Here is a 23,039-nt window from a genome sequence, read left to right as displayed (position 1 = left end):
GCCTGCCTTCAGCCCAGGGCGTGATCCTGGAGTCCCTGGATCGAGTCCCACATCAGGCTCCCTGCATGGAGCCTGCTTCTCCCTCTGCCTGTGTCTCTGCCTCCCTCTCTCTCTCTCTCCCTCCCTCTCTCTCTCTCTCTCTCTCTCTCTCTGTCTCTCATGAATAAATAAAATCTTTAAAAAACAAATAAATAAAAATAAAATTTCACCTCATAAAATTTACACAGGTGTGATTTATTGATGGCTTTAATTGAGAATAGGCTAATGTGCCAGTATAATCACGGACTCTTAGAATTAGAAAGAACCCCAGATATTAGGAGGACCAGACTTCTCTTAGATTCAGATGAAGAAATCTAGGCACTAAGAGGCGAAGTTACTGGCTAATTGGTGACAAAGCCAGAATGTGAATCCAGTTAATTTCTGAACTATAATATATTGCCTCTCCAAATTGTGTCATAAGGCAGATACAGGTTTTATTCACTTAGGGAGAAATCTAAACTGAGGTTCCTGGGTGGCTCAGTTGGTTAAGCATTCAACTCTTGATTTCAGCCCAAGTCTTAATCTTGGGATAATGAGTTCAAGCCCTGCATTGAGCTCCACACTGGATGTGGAGCTTGCTTGCTTACTTACATACATATGTAAAATCTAATTAGTTAATTAATATAAACATTATTTCAGTTTCTCCATGTAGTCATCGAGTCATACCAATCTATTCATAAACTATGCATAAACACAATTCATAAACACTCCCCACTGTTTTATTAGTGTTTCTGTGTAAAATCTGGTAATACACAACCTCACCAAGATATGCCTTCTTCAGACTGCATGCTCTATAATTACACGTCTTTGTTCGGGCAGATGGAAAACTGTGTGTCTTTGTACTCAAAAAGATTTAAGCATTTGCCGTGAATTGATCTGGGATTTTGAAGGAAAAACATCCCTGGTTATGTTTGTGGAATTTGTGGTGCATTACAGAGGATTAAGATTTCATTGCCTCTAGGCAGGACACGCTTTCTTTTCCAGTTGATGGGTTTTATTTTGTTTACATCTGTTCCCCCTAGTCCCCATCACTGACTGGGGAATTGTGTCTGAAGTGCACCTCTGTGAGATGCACAGACTTAGCTGGGGCCTTCAAGACGGACCCATTGGCCTTGGCCACCTCGCCTGGGAGCCGTAGTCATTTCTAGTATACAAGGCGTTGGGGCAGCACCTGAAGAGAACAGGAAGGGATGATTAAAAATGTTGGATGAGGGATCCCTGGGTGGCGCAGCGGTTTGGCGCCTGCCTTTGGCCCAGGGCGCGATCCTGGAGACCCAGGATCGAATCCCACATCAGGCTCCCGGCGCATGGAGCCTGCTTCTCCCTCTGCCTGTGTCTCTGCCTCTCTCTCTTTCTCTCTGTATGACTATCATAAATTAAAAAAAAAAAAAAATGTTGGATGAATGATAATCTCCCCCTCCCCCGTTTTGTGTAGGAGAGGAATTAACGAATGTGTTTTAAGCCCCTACTGTTTGCAAAGCTTTTTTAAATTGTTCTTAGAGGTAAGTTTTATTTTAAACCTGGGAGGTAGGTGTTATTTCCCTCAGGGGGGTATTTGAATTCTAAACCCAATGCTCTGAAAACACGGGATTTCAACTGGAATCCTTTGTCCTAAGGGACATCTGAATGGCTAAGCAGTGGAGCATCTGCCTTCAGCTTAGGTCGTGGTCCCCAAGTCCTGGGATCTAGTCCCACATCAGGCTCCCTGCATGGAGCCTGCTTCTCTCTCTGCCTGTGTGTCTGCCTCTCTCTCGCTCTCTCTCTCTGTCTTTCATGAATAAATAAATAAAATCTTTAAAAAAAAAATCATTTGTCCTAAGGATGGTTGTTAGGAGAAAGCAATTTATAGATCTGAATAAATCAGGGTCTAAAGACCTATAACTAGTGTCAGTGGTTAAAAATAGACTCCAGGGGTAAACTGGAGCCATTTCAGCCTTTCAGCCATTTGTGTGTGGTAGAGCGGACCAGGTTGTGGGCCTGCACGTTTCTGGTGTGCAGGCGTGAGCCGAGTTGCCCTCTGCTTTATCTTGCTCTTTCTAGGCTGCCTCCTCCTGTGTTTAAGGTCAGGACTGCAGAATGGCTTTCAGTTCTGCCTTGGGACTGATTAAAAGCCCTCCTTGTCCCCGAGCGAGGAGGAAATTCTAAAAAGGGGCCTGTGTCAATTCAGCCAGCCTGCAGGGCCGCGGGGACACAAGGCGGAGCAGGTGCCATAGCATCGTGGGCTCCCGCCAGGCCCAGGGCGTGCTCGGCTGCGTGCAGTCAAGGAGCCGGGGCACCGGCCCAGTGCAAAGCGCAACCCCAGCTCAGAGACCCGGCCACGGAGGCCCCGAGGCGGCTCTGCGTCTTTGTTCAGTTCACGTGTCTAGGTGTCTGGGCTGCGGGCATGAATCCTCAAGCGGCAGCGTCTCTCCGGAGCGATAGGTGCTCTTCTGTTGCGGGAGGAGCTTTTACCCCTGAAAGATTCGAGATCTCAGATTTAAATGGCACTTGAGGTCCGGTAAAAGAGCCGGGGCGCCAAGACTTTCCAAAGCAGGATTACCCTCCTAAGTGTTCTCGAGCTGATTGGGCAGAGAGGACGGAGCGCGCTTGCTGTCACCCTGCGGATTGCATCGCAGTAAGACCTTTCCTCAGGGGAAGGGTGACCTGACGGTGACATTTTCAATCTGAGATCTTTTTGCAGCGTTAAAAAATTAACTCTTTCCCTGTGCCTTATTGGAGAGGCCCTTATTTTATAAACCTTCATTTTATGATTGCTCCCTGTTTGAGTTATGATGCGTGTGTGTGTCTCCCAGCTGTATTTTGCAATCCTAGAGGTCTTCTCCCCTCCTTCACCCTCCAACTCCTCCATGTGCATGTTGAACTCCATTATTGTGTAGGTATAGTTCTTTCTAGTGCTTATTGCTCCTTCTTTGGTGTTTCATTGCTGGGTAATTTTACTATTTCGTTTTTAGCCGTTCTCTATAGCTAATTTTTAAGACTTTTTTTTATTTTGGTTTTCTCCTAGAGTGCATTAAGCTGATTGCACCATTATTTGACTTTGTATCACCTTTGTGGATTTCAACTCTGGGTTCTGTTGAAAATTTAAATACTGTAGAAGGTGAACTGACACCTCCCCAGGACTATTCCCCAGGTTCTCGCAGCTATGTATGTTTTCTCAATTTTTAAATACGCGTAAAATTGCCTTTTTATACTCTTAAAGTCTGTAGACTACTCAGATGCACCGTGCAGACGGTAAGCCTATTCCTAGAGAAGCTTGGCCTACCTTTGATTTTTAAGATCTCTCTCCTTTAACATGATGCGCTTCTGATTGCCCTGCTTTTTTTGTTGTTGTACCAAAAAACCTCCCAAACTATTAGAATCTTTTATGATTCAAAACAGAACACTAGTTTTATTATATATCAAAAATGGATGCTTAAACTTCATAATAGCTTATAATTATTTTACATTTGCTTGTGTTATATACTATTATTTTATTGCAGTATAGTGTTCAATTATGGAAATGACTCCAAAGAGACATGATTTTTCTGGCTTAATGTGTAATTGTTTATTGAGTATTTTTCTCATTATAGAGATTTTTTTTCCTTTTGAATTGCAGATATAAAGAAACTTACTTCGGTTTTGTAAATTGATTATTATGTGCCTAAATAAATCAAATATTTATCAAGTACTCACTATATGGAAGGCATTGTGTTTGGGATCGAAATAAAGACAGATTTTAAAAGGTCCCCTCCTCCTCTCAAGAAATTAGTCCTGTGACTTAAATACCAATACAATATCTACTAAATGCCTCAGAAGTCCCACAGGCATTAAGTCTCTAGAATAGAAGTTCATCAGAGGGTTAGGGTGGTTGCCAGGGTCACAGGGGCTGGACATGGCTTAGCAAGGTCATTTGACCGAAACAGGGCTTTGGGAGGTGGAACTCAGAAGCACCTGTGTGTGTGTGAAGGGAGTGTGGAACTCCTGGATGATGGTCAGGAACAGAGGAAGAGTAGAGCAGCAGACCATGGAGAGGAGCTGGGGGTTTATTGTACGTATGGGGAGAAGCCATTGGAAAGTTTCAAACACGGGCCTGCCATGACAGCATGATCTGATTTATATTTTAAAGGCTCCCCGAGGCTGCTGGGGAGCAGCAGATTCTGAAACTATTGTTTTATTTATGTTAAATGGCCTCATAAGCAGTAATACACACCTGAGCCCTTGATTAACATAAGGGAGAATGTAAATACATCCATGCAGTGATTCTGAGCTTCAAGGATGGGTATGAAGGAGCCAGAGTGGGAGGGAGTGGGCTTGGTTGTGGGCTTGATTCAACATGACTATGTTGAACCAGGGATGATGGTGAGACAGTCACGTACACATGGTCTTCAGGCATTTGAAAAGAAACAGAACAAATGCCGTGCTACCTTCTGCCATTCTGGTTTGAAGACCTCACTGAAGATAAAGTTCAGGTATTTGCAGGAGGGTTGAAGTCATCGTGATAGTACATGCCCCAAGCCTCCGCTTTGGACTTTGCCTTTCAGGATTGCAGGTTTAAGTGGGAGGCAACACTACTGTTTTAGTGACTTACTCTAGTCCCACATCTACCCCAAGGACAGTTACCGTTTCCCACTGTATTTCTGGAGAATGATGTCAGCATTTCAGATTTGAGAGGCGACTCAAGCAGATGGGTAGTTTCAGAGTCCAGAGTGCTAACCATTTTACCTCAGAGCCCCAAGGATAGGTCGTTTCTAGTAGGCTGGTGTCCTCATTGTTCTCACTGCCTTCTAGATGTGGAGCTTCACATTTTATATTTGAGCATGTTTCCTTTTTCTGAGATAAGTTGATAATGAAATAATGACAAGTGATGAACTATTGGTAAGAGATTCTGTTTTTCTATCAAATATTTATTACATGGGTGGTTTCTAGAACATCAATTTAAGGATTGGTAGACTTGCTAATTGCAAAAAAAAAAATAAGGATTGGTAGACTTATTCTTTTTTTTTAAAAGATTTTATTTTTATTTATTCACGAGAGAGAGAGAGAGGCGCAGAGACACAGGCAGAGGGAGAAGCAGGCTCCATGCAGGGAGCCAGATGCGGGACTCGATCCTGGGACCCCAGGATAGCGCCCTGGGCCAAAGGCAGGCACTAAACCGTTAAGCCACCCAGGGATTCCCCCCCCCCCTTTTTGGTAGACTTTAAAGAATATAAAGTATTTCAAATATAGAACATAACAGCACCCTGCTCCCACCCCCATACACACACACACACACACACACACACACATATATTCTATTTTTAGAAAATTTTATCTAGTCACTTGGTGTCAGGACTCTTATTTATACAAGATGTAGTATCTGTCAAAATCTGTGCAAATGAAGAGGATACTGTTCATTAACCTCCAGGTGAAATACTTGAGAAGATTGAGTTCTGGAATGGGAAAGGAAAATAATGATTATGTTCTTCTGAGGAACGCACCCCCAACATCTTATTAGGAAGCTTATGGAATCTCAGAGGTCATCTAGCCCAGGTTCCTTCCCATTCCATGACTAACAACTCACTCCTCAGAATTTTGGTCATGGTCGTTCAAGACACAAATGTCCTCTTGACATTTCCAGTGAAAAGCAAAACAGAACATTAACAGCCCGGACTGTTTCTGATGAAAAGTCTGCTCTGCAGTGTGCATCCTTTGGTCTTAGTTCTGCCCACGATGTTATTCACAGTAGATGTGCTACCTCTTCCATGCGACAGTCATCAGGTCCTTGATGGTGGCTCGTGGCCATGCTTACAGGCAAGACCCTGTAACTCCCTATTCTACATGCTGAGTAACCCGGTGAATGTACGTGGACCCAGGATGGGAAATAATCCCCATAAATAAGAGCTCACCGTTGCTAGCTTTCATTATCATGCAGTACTGGAGGCAGCTTCTGCTCTATCTCCCCCTACCCCACCCAGGCCACAGCTTACAGGCTGGTGAAGAACCCACCCTAGAAGGAATGAAGGAAGTAATTTCCAACAGCGGGCCTTGGGTGGTGGATACATAGAATGATTGGCGACCTTGTGGATGGCATCCCTCAGCCACGGAGCTTGCAGAGGCTTTCCAGGACTCCCAGTAGCCTATACAACAGAGCTTTGCAAACTTGAACCTGCATGTGGATGGGGGCTGTGAATTTAACGCTGTAATGAGATCCCAGGTGATGTTAGTGTTACTGGTATATGGACCACACTTGGAATAGCACAGTCATAGAATACATCAGAATCACAGTGTGGGGGGGCCGATGGTTTGAGATGAGAAAGGTCAAAACTTACCTAGAGAAATTGTCAGAGTCCTCTTTTCCCTGATCTTTCTCCTTTAACTAAAGAATCAAAAGCTCTATGATATCAGGGAAAAAAGCAGTTTTCATAGATTCATGCTAAAGGCATCTGTGAGACTCACACATAAGCTACTGAGACAGATTGCAGGCACTTGGCAGCACCTGGGTCCCATGGGCCACAGCAGGTTGTTTGAACAGACTTGGGGACTTTTGTCATCTGTCCTCAGCAGTACAGGCAGGCAAGCCTGAGAGCTGATGGAACATTCCTTGCCAAAGCATGGTAACCGTTTCCCAAGGCAAAACCCACTTCTCACAGTGGCCTGTTGAGAACAGGACAGGAGTGGCTCTTGGAACTTTTCCACCGGGCATTGCGAAACATTGGTTTTAGGATATTTGATGATGCGTTGAAGGAGTAGCCTCGTCCTCTACTACTTACCAAATGGCAGCTGTGTGAACTCGGTAGAGAAGTGACTGGTGGCGCGGATTTTGCTTGTGAGAATGACCCCCCTCCTCACCCCGCCCTGCCCCCCTACCCCGCAGCTCTCTTGGTACAGCATGGGTCCAGGGCCAGAGAGGTCCGCATGCCCTGGTGTCTGTGATTCTTTCCTCCCTTCTCTCCAAGACAGAAACACTTGGTTGCCACTATGATGACTCACAAATTTGCTCTGCTCCTTCATACTAGGCTAACCTAAGACCTTTCTGATACCTGGACCCTGAAAAGAGGGGATTTTGAGGGAAAAGAAGTAGATACAGGGATGTTGCCTGATGCAGGTGACACTCATTTTAGAGAAAGTGTGCATGTTCTTGCAGACTCCAAAGCAGTGAGTGAGCCAGTGTGGACTGGAACTTCTGTAGCTGGAAGCTCAGCTGATACTCATAGCCCTGCATTGCAAAGGGTTGAGAGGACACCTGGGGGACAGGAGTATTTGTATTTCGAACCTAGGACCCGAGGAAGAACCGGGGTGGGAGTTCTAACATGCCATCATCAAACCCCCACAGAGCGTCTTTACTGAGTCACAGTGATCATCTAATCTGTGCCTGGAATCAGATAAGAACAGGTCACAGTGTGCAAAGCAGGAAAGTAGAGTGATTGGTAATACTTCTGTACATCTTTGGTGCTGGTGTCTTTTACCTTTGACCTTGAGAAAATCATCTTTGGTAAAAATCAGAGGGTTTAAAATAAGGTTTAACCTAGAGCCAATCATTTGCCAACCTTCATGGGCATGATAGCCTTTTAGAGTGTGAATGTTATTAGCTAGATGCCTCATTCCATAGCTCATAATATCATAAACATATTGATACCACAGGCAAGTACAGATCCAGGCAAGATTGCCTATCACAGTAAGCGACAAAAAAGGACATATTACACCAAAGAATTTTTGCCTCAGAAGGTGACCAGGATCAGACTGGCCTCATGATTATTGCCCCTCTGACTCTGGACGTGAAACCTTTGGCCAAAGACATTAGAAATGAGCAGCGGGCCACCCTCTCGTGAGGAAGGTGTCCCATCTGTCAACAGATCTGTGAGCGACAGGGAGCTTTCTAGCATATTCATTGCTCCCGGAGGGAGCGCTGCCTCAAGCAACATGACATTCTTTTCTTCTCATTCATATCCCCAACTCCACTGTTCTGGGTGTGAAAGGTAGGAGACTTTTTTTTTTTTTTTTTTTTAGCAGCCAAATACCTAAAGTTAAAATTTATTTTCAATGCTTTGGTCCCACCTCTTGGAGAATTCCCAGAATAAGCACATGGGCTCCCTGTTGTCTTCAAGTATAAAGAATGTGTGCTGTGGCTATTCTTAGGGCGATACCCTTGTCCCTAGATTTGCTGCTTATTCAGAGTGAGCAGGCCATGGTACGTGAATCCAGACATGCGGTTGAAACTCCTTTTAGAACCTTCCCTTGTTAGGACCCCTGGTTGTACCCTAGGGACACAGAAGTATCATGTTAGATGTGGGGCAGGCACAGGTTTGAAAGGTGGTTGTGCTTGTGTGTGTACACATGCGCAGTGTCATGTGGGCCAGGCGGGGCTGATGAGGACAGGCCAGGAAACTGAGGTCCATGGGAGGGGCCAGAGGGCAGAGGCACAGACATACTGTGGATGGAAACCAAGATCATCAAGAGGTGATCTTGTCCAACTGGTGAGTATGGATGCTGGCAGAAGGACACAAGCAAAAATAATGGGGAGATGTCTTTGAGGCCAAAGCTCGGAGGCCTGGGCTTTCCAGAAACTAGGACTTGGAGTTTTTCCAGTGTTCTTGACGTGCCTGGGGATTTTATCCTTCGATAAAATCAGGTCTGCACACATCCCAGGACACATTTCCTTTGCTTTGGGTCTAAGACTGGTCCTTGGGGCCAGTTTAGCAGGACTGTGCTATAGATAGAAGTGACCATTGATAACCCAGAATCAATAAAATATATCGATACCTTCATTAGCTCTGATTAGTTCAGTTTATCTCTGAACCTTACAGATAACAAACGCTGCATGGGAAGGCCATGGGTCTCCCTGATGGCCATGTCCATGCTTTTTCCTCTACTGTGTCTTATGCTCTCAGCCTCCAGCTCCTGGAAGCTAGGGTGGCTTCTTGATCATCTCTCTACCCTCAGAATCTGGCCCATGAAGCAACACCAGCCTTTTCCTTGTATGAAGTGAAAAACCCAATTACAGATAGGATGTTGACACTCTTAGTTTTGGTCAAGACTCTTATGCCCCCAGTTCTTCCCCCAGGAGATCACAGTCCACTTTTCACATGGCCCTCCATTGCTCTTATTTAGTAGAAACAACAGAAGAAATACAAGGCAAACCCAGGTTGACCTCCAGGGCCCACGTTCTATAGGCGGAAGCCATCCTGGTGGCCTGCAGTGTGCATCTTCACAGTAGATCTCCCTGGAAGGCAGATTTTTGGCCTGAAGGCATCAGGAACATGGGCAAGTGCATAAAGGTTGATGCTTTCTGTGGTGCGGGGTGAATAAACTTGAAACAAATGTAAGGATGCTCACCTGCAGTCTGTTGCTGCTTCTTCAATGCCCACTCTAGGTTATTCTTGGAAACTCAGTAGTATCCGAACTAGCTTCCGTGATAACGGCAGCCCCTAACCTGCTGGCCCTGCACACCTTTCCCTCTCAGTAGGCATGCTGCTGTTTTGCCTGGCACAATGACTATTTTTTATGTTTGGGATTTTGCTTTTACTGGGAACCTGGGAGCCCTTAGAGGTTTGCGATACAGACTTCAGCCCGAAGCTTAGCCTCCCAGATGGTAATTAATGTTTACACAAAATGACAAGCACAAAATGGAATCTCTTTGAGCCCTGCCAAGCACCCACTATTCCCCCGATCTCCCACTCTCGCAGTGTTTGAAAATTAATTTGCCTTGAACAAACAATGGGTTTTCCTCAATTTATTTGTACAGTTTCAGTGCCCGAGAAGAAGAGCTACAAGGCTGAATGTCATCCTTCCATTCGTTCAAGTAATTGAATCTGCTAATGGAACAAACTGGTCTCTGTTTAATGATTTGAAGAAGAGAGGGAGAGGAGGAAGAAAGAGGTGTACATGAGAGGCAGTACTTTTCCTGCCAAATACCATTGGAATGTGGAGCCCAACAGAATCTAACACTTGGGGAGAGGGCCAAGTATTACTGAATAATTTCAGTTGTGCAGTTTTTGTTTTAATAAATATGTACAAAATACACAGTCTTTGCTAAAAAGGAGATTTTGTTTGAGGCAAAAGAAGAGGCAAGAAGGTGTTTAAATAATGAGGGTGAAATCAGAGAGGGAGACAAAACATAAGAAGCAACTCCAGGAGACAAACTGGGGGTTCCCAGTGGGGAGCGGGAGGGGGTAACTGGGTGACGGGCATTGAGGAGGCACATGATGGGATGAGCACTGGGTGTTATACGCAACTGACGAATAACTGACCCTCTGCCTCTGAAACCAATCATACATTATATATTAATTGGATTTAAATAAAATAAAAAATATTTTTTTAAAAGATGGATATGACTAGTAGTTTGAAATAATTGTTGATTCACAGAAATTTGACACTTCCATGTATGTCTGGGCTTTTTAATGTAGAACCATTCAACATTTATTAATATTTCCCCTTTTCCTTAACTTAAAGTCTGGATTTCTTGCCACAACCCCCAGTCCCCCCCCCCCCCACACACACACACCCCACTCTTTATTTGGCTTATTAGTCTTCATTCCTTATTAGTCAGATCTTCATGGTTCTGTCATTTGGACAAAGAAGTAGAGAAACTAACTAGAAGACAGAAGAGCGTAAAAGTAGGACATACCCATTTCTAGATGCTACGAGGCAGGTATTCAGGATTGGGACATTGCCTAATGGCCAGTGCCCCACATAGTTGTCTTGATGTCTTTAAGGATTATTCATATTTGCTGCAATGATGACCTTGTCCTGAGTAAGCCATGATGGGCTTTCTGATCAATTGTAAAGATATGCAAAGACCAGAAGCACAGAAATATGCCTCAGGAGAGTTCTTCGCTGCTGTTCCTCCTCCTTTTCCTCCTCCTCCCTCATCAATATTCACCAGTTCCTTCCTGTCCAGATACACCAGGTAGAGCCAGTTGGAAATGCCACAGAGTAGGTAGAGGGCCAGAGCCTAGACTCATTTCTGAAAGGCAAATATTTATCTGTTCTCTGGGTAAAGAACTTTTTTTTTTTTTTTAATTCTGTCCTATAGTCTAAAGCAGTTTGACTTGAACAGTCACTTTCTGAGTTGACTTCTTTGGTAGTAGAGTTACTATTCTGTCCATGAAGGAACTCATTGTAGAATACACAGCTGAGGGACATCTGGCTCAGTGGTTGATCATCTGCCTTTGTCTCAGGGCGTGATCCTGGGGTCCTGGGATCGGGTCCCACGTTGGGCTCCTCACAGGGAGTCTGCTTCTGCTTCTCCCTCTCCCTGTGTCTCTGCCTCTCTCTCTGTCTCTCATGAATAAATAAGTAAAATCTTTTAAAAAATCAATAGAATATACAGTTGACCCTTGAATGATGTGGGAGGTTCAGAGCCCTGACACCTCCTCCCACACAAAAACCCACATATGACTTATGACTCCCCAGAAACTTTACTACTAGCCAGTCTACTGTTGACCAGGAGCCTCACCAATAACAGCTGTTTAACACGTTTTTTATATACATGTTATGTATATATTCTGACAATAAAGTAAGAGAAAAGGAAATGTTATTAAGTAGATTATAAGGAGGGGGGAAAATCACAGTATTGTACTGTATTTATCCAAAAAATCTACCTGTCTGAGGACCTGCCCACTTCAAACCTGTCCTGTTCAGGGCTCAGCTGCAATGTCTTTTTCTTTTACAATAATAATACACATTTTACCCTAGAAAACTTGGAAAGATTTAAAAAAAAAAACCCTACAACTTTAAAAATGAAAGTCTGTGATTATTTCTGGATGATGGGATTACAATTAACATTTTGATGTACACTTTCTAGTCTTTTTTTCGGTGTGTGCATATACACATTTACACAGATAATTTTGAGTATTGAAATTGTATTGGTGATAGTGTACTTTATTTTACTTGGTAGTAATTTTGTCATGAAGTGCTTTCCATTGAATTATTTTCTGGACAAAAACAAATTATTTTCTGGAGTAGTTTTGGAAATACTGATCATTTTTTTTTTTTTATTCTACCTTGTGGAAAGAACTTAATTTCCACAACAACCCCTTGGAGTAGTTAGTGTATTTTTGCCGTAAGTTATTGGACTTCTAGAAAGTAGTAGTTCATCATAGGGACATAACTTAGCAAATCTCAACCCGAGCATATTATTGTATAATATAAGAAACGTTTTATAACACACTTTTATTCTTTATAGGCCAAAATACGTTGTTGGTTGCCTATCTATACACGTGATTTAAAAATGCCCATAAAGTCCTAATGAAAAGTAAAGGAGAAACAAGTATGTAAACATTTATTTATAGTGGAAGACAATGAAATGGTCAGATGCTCAAATCTATACATAGGACAGTATATAACTATGGTTGCTACAAAAGCAGATTGATATGGGTCTGTGGGACTTGGTAATTAAAATGCCAGGAGCAGGGATCCCTGGGTGGCTCAGCAGTTTAGTGCCTGCCTTCGGCCCAGGGCGTGATCCTGGAGATGCTGGATCGAATCCCATATCAGACTCCTTGCATGGAGCCTGCTTCTCCCTCTGCCTGTGTCTCCGCTTCTCTCCCTCTCTCTGTGTCTCTCATGAATAAATAAATAAAAATCTTTTAAAAAATAAAAATAAAAAATAAAAAATAAAATGCCAGGAGCAGCCATACCATTGGTGTTATGATTTTCCCGAATGGTGGTGAACAGCTCACTCTTGGTTGTTCATAACAATAAGACCTAACAGACACAGCAGCGTACAGTAGTTGCATTCCTGGAAAATGCAGTGTGTATTAAAACTGTGCATAAAATTGTTTTGTGTTTATATGCAAAAATAGAGTCAGGCTCTAGATTTTCCAGCTACATAAATGTCCGGTGGGATTTTAGGACATTAGCTGAGAAGTTGCATGGCATTGTCCTTTATGTTACAGTATATCTAACGTCTGTAAGAGCCACCAGTGCCCTCCAGCCACTGTGACAGCCAAACACAGTCCCACAAAGTTTGAAAACTTAAAAGAACCACCTCTTAAGTGGCTTTGACTTGTTTCTCTCTCTCTTTCATCATAAAATACCCTTGAACACAGAATTCTCAAAGCATTTGCAGTCGTACATTTCTAAGTCTTCGTAGGCCCTGTCATTTTTCTTGCTAGGTTTGTTTCCAGGTATTATGTGACTTTTGTTACTGTAAAGGGGATCCTTCTTTTTTATTTAACTTTCTAGTCACTATTGCTGGTGTGTAGAAAACTACTGATGTTTGCGGTGGGCTGGGGGGTGGCGTGGTTATTTCGGTATTTTGCTGAGTGCTATAATTCTCATATTTTTCAGCTGATTGTGTTTTCTAGCTAGATAATTATAGTTTTTTTATAAATAGTAGTTTTGCCTCTTCCTTTTGTCATTGCTGTTGGTAAATGACAGGAATAGTTTGTTTCTTACAGGTTCAGTCCACATTGTTTGTAACACTAAATATACCTGTTACATATTTCCAGGTTGAGGGAAAGGTGTCAATCATTGAGTCCTTTTCAGTTTACTTCTGTGATCAGGTTTATTTGTTTTGGAGTCAGTTTTAGTAATTGATATCTTTTCATAAACTCCATTTTATTTTCAAATTTATTAGAAACTTGTATATTACAGTTTCTTATTTTATATAACCTACACTCTCCATGTGTATAATGGTACCACTACTCATATTCCCAGTTTTGTTTGCTGTGTTCTGGTTCACCAGAACCAGATTCTGAACACATTCAGAATCTGAACAGAATTCAGATCAGAATTAAAAAAAAAAAAAAACTGGTGAGGTTTTTTTCTTCCTCAAACTGTTCTTAAATGTAGGATCAATTTTCTTTTAAGAATTTTAATGGGTAACATGATCACATGATTCAAAAATGTAAATACGTATGTATGTATACAGTCACATATCTCCCCTTCCTCTGGCTCTGTGTCTGTCTGGTTCTCCACCCTGAGCCCCCAAACAGGTGCTCTTCTAGATCTTCTTTATGCATAAAGTAAAAGTGGGTATATATGATTTTTCTTGTTTTTCATAGAAGCTAGCAATATGCCATGGGTTGTACACACAGAATTCCTCATTCCTTTTCAGTCTATAATGTCTTCCATTGTATGGGTGCATCAGATTTATATGTACCCAGTTCCCAAATGATTACATTTTAATTCTTTGCAAACTTGTAATTCAAAGCATGATGCAGTTTCATGGTGTCTATAGACTAAATCCTTGCTGAGCTTCTTTAGTTTCTTGGCTAAATGTTGCCAAATTGCCTTCCACAGAGGTTGTAGGTGTTGTTTTTTTTTTTAAAGATTTTACTTACGTGTTTATTTGAAAGAGTGAAAGAGGCAGAGAGAGCACAGAGGGAGAAGGAGAAGCAAGACTCCCTACTAAGCACAGAGCCTGATGCGGGGCTTGATCCCAGGACTTCAATCAAGGCCGTGACCTGAGCTGAAGGCGGGCACTTATCTAACTGAGCCACCAAGGTGCCCCGTAGGTTTTTAGTCTACTAGTAATACTAGCAGCCTCATTTTCCCCAGGGAACTTTGATCAAATTTGTATCAAAATGTAATTTTTCCTAATCTGTCAGGTCCTTTTTAAAAATGTATTGTGTTTGAGTCAAGGATACTGAGATACAATTTACATATAGGAAATTCACCCCTTACACTGTACACTATGCAGTGTAATTTTAATTTGCATGTATCTTATTATAAGCACGATGTGTTCTTTTTATAATCACAAGAAGAGAGATTTTAAAACCCCAAAATGTAATGAGTAAAACTTGTAAATAAAACTAGTCAATTTGCACATTCTTACTTCTTTCAACCTCAGCAAATTTCATCCTTTGGCAAATTCAGAGCACACAGAGCAATACAAAATGATTTTTTTTTAATGTGTTCTTGCCAATTTTGGAGAAGCACAGTAAGACAAATTGACTGTCAAGATGGAAAAGCTTAACTGGGAAGATACATTTATTGAATAATTGAAAGGAAGAGGAAATGCATTACCGATTAGCCACAAAAACGCATGTCGCCTAAATCTGTGCCTCAAGAGACTTGTGTAAATGGGGAGTCGTAAAACTGTCTCAGCCCCAAAGTTCTTACCGCCTTCAAAGCTGCCACTGCCTTGCTCGTAGGTTCCGCAGCAACAGGGCCTTGGTGGATTGATGATAGCTTTCAGGTTTAGCTGAAGCGTGCTGTTCCAGCAGCCCTTTGTAGCTTTGCACTGTCTCATTGTACCAAATATTTTAACAGAGTCCTGGATTTACCATTCCCTGCTTTGCTTTAGGTTTTTTGCTTCTGGGGGACAGCAAAGTGTAAATCAGAGAAAAAGCAATTGATGGTAGCAAGAGTTGGGACTAGAACAAAAGTTGTCTGATTTATTAAACAGCCAGGTGACCTCCAGCAAGCAAGTTCCTTAACTTCTCTGGGCTTCTTCCCCATCTAATCAGAGTGGATTGGGTGAGTTCCTTGCCACTCACAGTGAAGTCCAAGCCTCACCTCAGACAGGGAGACTCTGGAGCCCCACTCCAGAATTTCTGAGTCCAATTCAGCGTTGTAAACAGATGTCCGGGTTGTTTGTATGCATTTTAAAGTTTGAGAAGTGCTGGGATGGTTTCCCAGATTCTGATCTTGTTGCCAAAATTCTGTGTTTCTGGGTCCTCTGAGTCATTCATCGGACAATCCTGTAGAAATTCACAGGGCTCGCTAGAGAGATTTTTGTGTCCCTGTGCACCACACAGTTGGTCCAAGATGACAATCCCCAGGCTGGGTGCTGCTCCCCTCGCTCTGGCTGCATCTATGTTGGGGCTAACCCACAACAGCAATGCAACAACAGAGGAGACGTGACTGCCAACCCTGTTTGCCTTTACGGGGCCTTGGGGAAGTGAGCCCAAGCCTGTCCCATGCCCCCTGTGTCATCCACACTCAGAAGCCCATTAAATAAAGAACAAGGAGATATATATAGTCAGGCTACAGAAATGAAGCACTTAATCTGCGTCTTCCTGATGTGCTTCCTTTACTGGCATAAGGAAATCTAAGTGATAGCCTCTGGGTGGTGTCCTTTGGAAGAGGAACTTTGTTTTATGTCAGAGGGAAATTTTGTTTGGACAATGATTTTTGGAGGGAGAATGTGAATTTGGATTTAAATTTAACAACATGGGAAATATCTATGTATTTACTCTTCACCATCCCAGTCCAGAGAGAACAAAGCACTTCAAAAGGATGGAAATGTATTTCTGCCCTTTTAGCGAGTGCAATAATCCTAAATTAACCGTCTGAGTGTCAGAGTGGGAAGAAGCCCTGCTTAGGCACCTAGAACTCCTCGCTGAGGTGGAGCTCTTGTATTTTGTGCGGTTAGAATGTGTGGGTGTTGGTGCTTCTGCCGCAGACCTAACTAACCCTCTTGCGTTGTAGGAAACCTACATGTTATGTCGATGAGCTCGCATAAGCCCTTGCTATGGTAATCTTGTGGAAATGACAGGATAAAACACTGGAAGAGAAGCCGGCCCAGAATCCCTAGGTGTGGATTGTCTACAGATGAAGGATCTTCTTTCATGATCTAGGAGTTTTGGCTACATGGGGTCTGTGCACATCAAGAATCTTGATGTTCACAGCCCTCAAGTTAAGAAGTAAAGTTTTGGGAATCATAAAATTTCAGTTTGTCATAAGCAAAAATCTTCCCAGAAAGGTTCTAAAGGATAGCTCTGGATGAAAATATGTGTGAGTGGCCCTCCCATCTATGCCAGAAGTCCAGAGTTACTTTTCCCCAGGGCCTTCTTGGATGCTTTATCCCTGAAGCTGAAACATGCAAAGAGGGGACTCTCTTTTGTTCCAGGCTGTTCTGAGAGGCATAACGGTAGCCAAGGTCATTTTAGCCAAAAATGCCTTCTGTTTATAACCCGGGTTTGTTTCTGCTTTGGTGCTTGTCACAGGTTTGATCTGTTCCACCAACAGGACAGTGGGAGTAATGGTTTGCTTTGAGTAATGGTTTGCAGGGAAGAAAAATGGCAAGCGAATGTACGCAAGAGGACATCAACAGAAAACGATAGGACCAGTGAGAATACCACATTATTTCTCATACTTGATACAGTGAGATTGGAAGAGAAAGATCATGCCCAGAGTAGTTTCCTGAGAAATGCCTGGAACACATCCTCATTTCAGAGAATACTGTAATCTGTTCTTTTTCTATTTCTGAGCTGTATAATAATAAAAGGGTGGCTCTTTTAGCACAAAGATATAGGAAAGGTCATTCCCCCACCATGTACAAAAAGTACTTACTCATTAGTAGGGGCATTTTTTTGTATTTAATGTCATATTTGTCTTTCATTCCTCCATTAGAGGATTTGATGGAGTTTGACTTACAAGCTGATCAAACAACCACTCTGTGATGTGGCATGAATCTTGGAGAGAGGCGTATCTTTTTTTATTTTCTCGATGATTTTATTTATTTTATTTTAGAGAGAACGTACATGTGACAGCAGGGTGAAGAGGGGAAGAGGGAGAGGGAGAGAAAATCTTAAGCAGACTCCTTGCTGAGCATGGAGACCAATACAAGGCTCGATCTCACAACCCCAAGATCACAACCTGAGCTGAAACCAGGAGTTGGCCAGTTAACCAACTGTGCCCTACAGGCGCGTGAAGAAGCATATCTTTTAAATTCGTAACAGGAGTGTGTGCTTGCTACATTTCTTCCATTGTTGTGGCATTTCATTTATTTTACATCAAGGCCTAGCATCAGCATTCAGCATTGCACCAGCGGCCTGGAGGTGTGGAGGACTCTTTAAAACGCCTGGCACGTGTAGTTGGCTCTAAATTGATCAGAATTCGTGTTTGCACCTTGGATCTCAGATGTTGCTAGGATCAGTTGGTGAGCACGAGGAGGCCCTGAGTTTGACCAGTTTAGCACTTGCCAAATACGACATTATTTTTGTAAATGTCAAATGAGTCTCATCTGTCAGAATGGAAAGGGGAGGGGCAAGGCCAAGAATAAACATCTGTGTGTGGTTAAATAACATTCACTTCACTCGCTGTGTGAAAACACCGCTCTTCTGTATATTCAAAAACTGCATGTATTTCAAGCAGGGGGAAATCAGCTCATCGACTATTATTTCTTAATTTTGCTCCATCAAAGGCTTTGCCGAGATTCAGGTGGATGTGCATTTTCAGACTCGCAGCCGTGGCTGCTTTCTGGCCCGCAGCTTCCTGCAGCCCTCTTCGCAGAGTGCTCGTGCCCTGCACGTGGGCGGGTCAGGCCACGAAGCCAGGACAAGCCACCGGGCCATGTGTCGTGTCTGGGACCGGGGGGTCCGGGCATGGGGGTGCTCTGTGCTCATGTGTCACATTCACATGTCATTGCCTGTGGTTTGTCTCTGCTCTCCCCACACAGATCCGGAGCTAGGTGTTGGCACGCTACCTGAACATGACAGCCAGGACGCAGGGCCGATTGTCCCCAAGATCTCGGGTCTAGAGAGAAGCCAGGAGAAGAGCCAGGACTGTGGCAAAGAGCCGATCTTTGAGCCCGTGGTGCTTAAAGACCCCTGCCCTCAGGCCCCTCAGCCGCTGCCCCAGCCCCAGGCGGAGCCGCAGCCCCGAGCTCCTTCTCCGGACCCTGACCTGGTGCCCCGCACAGAGGCCCCGCCTCAGCCCCCCCGCCCAAGCACACAGCCTCCGCAGGCGCCCGCAGAGGCCCAGCCTGCCCCCCAGCCTCCGGCGCAGAGGCTCCCGCGGCCGCAGTCCCCCGCCCAGCTGCTCCATCAGGGTCTCCCGCCTGTGCAGGCGCACCCCTCGTCCCAGGGCCTCTCCCAGCCCCTCTCAGCCTACAACAGCAGTAGCCTGAGCCTCAACAGCTTAAGGTGAGCCCCCTGCGTCGGGGCCTGGCTTCTGCCCCCTTCTCTGGGCTGGACTGGGCTGCGGAGCGGGTCGAGGGCTCCCGCGGAGGCTGGTGTCTTGTTGCGAACCCCATCGCAGTGTCCTGGGGCGGGGGAGGCAGGGAGCTGGCCACGGGGAGGAGCCCTCAAGACTCGGCTGGGTAGGCTGGGGGGGACAACAGGGTTAGTTAGGGACGTCCGAAGAACTAGAACAGCCACAGGGACCGAGGGATGCAGGCGGGGAGGGCGGTGTGCATGCACCAAGGGGCATCCAGCCTTAGAAGGTTCCTAGGAGGGAGGCCATTGGCCTCTGCAGGAGGATGCCTCGGAGGCGCTACATCTCCCTCCCTGCGGCTCCAGAGTCAGGGAGCTGGGGCGGGGGGGACCAGGGGATGTTCTGCTTGAGGTTCTTCTGTTACCCTTAGTCCAGGGCGGGTCAAAGCAGAGGAGAACCAGCTGCGTGTGGACAAAGAGGAGCTCCGGTGTGGAGGCCCAGGTGCTCTCCTGCCTAGTCTTTGCCAAACTACACAAGAGGGTGTTCAGAGGAGCACAGGGGAGCACTGCCAGGGAAAGGGAGACAGAAACCGCGGGGTGTGGGGCCAAGCATTGCCTACCCTTGCCTGGACCTGGGCATTGTAATTCCAACCCCGCAGGGCTCTGTGGCTTTCTCTTCCTCATGACAGCCTGGTGACGGGGGACTCTGGGGCCTGCTGCTTCCTGGCTAGGACAGGGGAAGGAAACTGCCTCAGCCGGGGCTGGGGCCCTGCTCTGCCCCCGAGCTCACTTCCATGGCCCCCAGACCGGAGCAGGGATCAGGGGCTCCCTGTGCTGCTTCATGGAAGGGGTCGCAGTGGGACGGGAGGAGCTCAGGCCATCGTCTTGTCCTCTGTGTAAATTGTAGGACATGTGGCTAGTGGTGGATGCAAAGGTGCGGGACTCTGAGGGGCAGAGGGGAGAAGTTGGCCACAGCAGAGGGGAGCAGGCCTGAGTTTTCGGCCATAGCCACTGCCTGGCCCCCAGGGGGCAGTGGGGTAACTCTGGGGCCGCAGCTCCTCTTGCGCAGTGTCTGCAGTTGTGACCATCACAGAGACTCCTGGTGTGCCCAGGATCAGGCGTGTCAAGACAAAGGAGCAAGAGAAAGTGTTGAATGGCTTTGGGCAGGGAGATAGGATTATTTTTTAAGAAAATTAATTGCTTACCTCTTTTTTTTCCTTTCTTTCTTTTTTTTTTCCCTTTGGCTGTGGTCACTCCAACAGCAGTAGCAGAAGCAGCACCCCGGCGAAGACTCAGCCTGCCCCTCCGCACATCTCTCACCACCCCTCTGCCTCCCCCTTCCCCCTCTCGCTGCCCAACCACAGCCCCCTGCACAGCTTCACACCCACCCTCCAGCCCCCCGCACACTCACATCACCCCAATATGTTTGCCCCTCCCACGGCTTTGCCTCCTCCACCACCTCTGACTTCAGGGGGTCTGCAGGTCCCCGGACACCCGGCCGGAAGCACTTACTCAGGTACGAGGGAGGCACCCTCCCGGCCCACCCGGGGCGCCCACCTCCCCAGCCGGTGGCCTCATGGGCCATCCGTGTTGCCTGTGCCCGGTGGCTGGGTTTTCTCATTTGACGGTTTTCTGCTTTACTTACTATATGTATTCTTGTAACCTCCCTCCAATCCCTGTGGGCTGAAGTTGAGCAAAAATGTGTACTGACACCCTGTTGACCTCACACAACCCAGAGGCTCAGACACTACCAAGGGGCAAGCAGCTCACGGCGAGTCAGGAAGCTTTTCCCTCTGAGTTCACCCAGCGAGGGGGAAAACACAGATTGTGTGTGACCTGTTGTCCGGGCTCCCATGAGCGGGACGGAAACTTGGTCAAGCCCATAGACTGTTCCATCCCAGGCTCTTGAAATTTCCATCCTGAAACTCCATCCTGGTTTAAGTTGTTTTTTTTTTTTATTTTTTTCGCAATGAGTAAGGCCTTCTACCTTCTTAAAAAGAGAAGATGCACTTTTTGTGTCCACTTATCCCAGAGTTTTAAGTGTCAACAAAATCTAGTCTTAGATACTGGCTCCTTTTCCCCTTGCCTGTGTTGATCAGGCCAGTATCCCAAGTTCAGGTCCATCGTAGCCATGTTATACCCCTGCTGCAGAGATTTCACTCAGAAGAGGGCACGAGAATGTGGCCATGTTACCCTAGATCAGTGTGCAGTCACTGTTCTTAAGTACTTAAATATATTAATTCCTTGCACCCCCAAAGTAACCCACAATGTGGATGATACTGTCCGCATATGGTACGTGAGGGAACTGACCCCAAATGAATGACTTCCCGTGCCCAGGCTCCCGAAGCTGACGGTAACAGAGCTGAAAATTGACCTCTGGCTCTTCAGCCCAGAGCCTGTCCCCCAAAGCCGAGAGGCTGGAAGAAGATGATTTGATCGTGACCGAGTGTCAGGGTCCTCTGGTAGGGCATCCCCTTCCGTCCCTGGGGGCACAAGGGCTCTCATCAGGGGTGCCCTTGGCCCCGTCCGCTCTGGTCAGGTACGCCGATGTCCTGATCCAAAGGATCTGACCGATGTAGCAAAAAGCGTCATCTTCTCCCTTCCCTTCTTTTCCAGAGCAAGACATCTTGCGACAGGAACTGAACACCCGTTTTTTGGCCTCTCAGAGTGCTGACCGTGGGGCTTCCCTGGGCCCTCCGCCCTACCTGCGGACCGAGTTCCACCAGCACCAGCACCAGCACCAGCACACCCACCAGCACACGCACCAGCACACCTTCACGCCGTTCCCCCACGCCATCCCGCCCGCCGCCATCATGCCGACGCCAGCACCTCCCATGGTGCGTACCCCAGGCAGAAATGTGAGGATAAGTAGAGCACGACTCTTTTTTTATGCAGCACGTTGGGGTGGAATGGGCTGTTGGGGCACAGGAGGTTAACGGGGAGTGAGAGCTGTTTTAGGGGCCTCCTTGGCCTTGTCCGTCATGGCTGGAGAGAAGGGAGTGTCTGCTAACCCAGGGCCCAAGGTGGGCACTTCTTCGTAGACAGTTCTCCCTAGCACTGGGCAGGAGCATGGGTGGGGACGGGTATTCTCAGTGCCCTCCGAACAGTCCCATCTGGTCAGTGCCCTCCGAATAGTCCCATCCGGTGTTAGTACTTCTTGTCCTCTTGAGCATCTTGGGGGATTGCCACCACTTACAAAAGCATATCTGCGACTTGGTGTGTCGCACCAAGTCCCCACAGATCAGTGCTCATAGAACACTGGGAGTCAGGAGGAGGGCCGAGGCAGGGAGTGAGCCGTCAGAAGACCGGGGCCTTGTCGGTTACCCCTGCTCTCTCAGGTGGCTCCCCAAAGCCCATTTTGTTGAGGGTGGCCTTATATTTCTTATGTTTCACAAGATGGTGCGCCAGGCTGGTATCCTGCTCTGTCAGCAAGTCAGGGAGCGATGTGCCCCCAGGGGCAGAACGTGGCCTTGTGGTTGGAGGAAGGACATGGTCTTAGTCTTGACTGGGTCTAGCACACGCAGCGGGGGCCAATTAGGATTTTTTTTTAACTTACAGACTGTACTGAATAGGGCCATTTTAGGGCACTAAATGTTCTGAGAGCCCTGTGTGCTACAGTGAGTATTAGGGTGTCTTACTTCATCTTTAGTATTTAAGGAAATACCTGATTTCCAGGCAGTTAGTATCGGCATGGTAAGGACAGATGAGAATTCCATGATTTTAAGAGGTGCTCTCTTCACCAAACTTTGCATCCTCTCCTCCTGCCCCCTCTCTTTGTTGTTCAGCTTAATTTTTTAAAATACAGATTTTAAAGTTTATCTTCTGAATTTATTTAGGAGAATATTAGAAATGAGACCTTGGGACCAAAATTTTTTCTTATAGTAAATCCTGTATCTTTTTTTCTGGATGAATTATACTTCTCAACAGTTCTATTTTTAAGGGCCTGTCATTTGGGGAAAGAGTTTATGGCAGCGTGGGTGAGCTATTACACAGATAAATGAAATCAACCTAAGGGGGGGTTACAGCACCAGAGGAAGCGTTGAGATACTCTTCTCTACTCATAGGAAAAGTTATAAGACCTTGCCCAGATGCCTTTACGTTTGGGTGTAATATGTCTCTGGAGGTGGCTGAATGTACGGTTCTTCTGCCAAAGGGAAGATGAAAACAGGGAATTCTCTGGATGAATCAGGCCAAATGCTCCCTTCTCTCTGATTTATC

The 23,039-nt window shown here is 45.7% G+C and overlaps 1 protein-coding gene across 2 annotated transcripts in view; it reads left to right on the top strand.

Moving 5' to 3' along the window:
- Positions 1-23,039, top strand: part of AUTS2 (activator of transcription and developmental regulator AUTS2) — a 1,128,195-nt gene that overhangs the window by 1,081,231 nt on the left and 23,925 nt on the right. Inside the window, exons 7-9 of one of the 2 annotated variants that reach the window (XM_072752804.1) lie at positions 18,347-18,812; positions 20,084-20,337; positions 21,438-21,679. In XM_072752804.1, the coding sequence (XP_072608905.1) occupies positions 18,347-18,812; positions 20,084-20,337; positions 21,438-21,679 (962 nt within the window). The remainder of the gene's footprint in view (positions 1-18,346; positions 18,813-20,083; positions 20,338-21,437; positions 21,680-23,039) is intronic. The other variant, XM_072752803.1, reaches the window with a different exon arrangement.

Source organism: Vulpes vulpes, chromosome 3 (genome assembly GCF_048418805.1).
Source record: "Vulpes vulpes isolate BD-2025 chromosome 3, VulVul3, whole genome shotgun sequence".
NCBI lineage: Eukaryota > Metazoa > Chordata > Mammalia > Carnivora > Canidae > Vulpes > Vulpes vulpes.
This window is presented reverse-complemented; position numbering and strand designations above follow the sequence as displayed.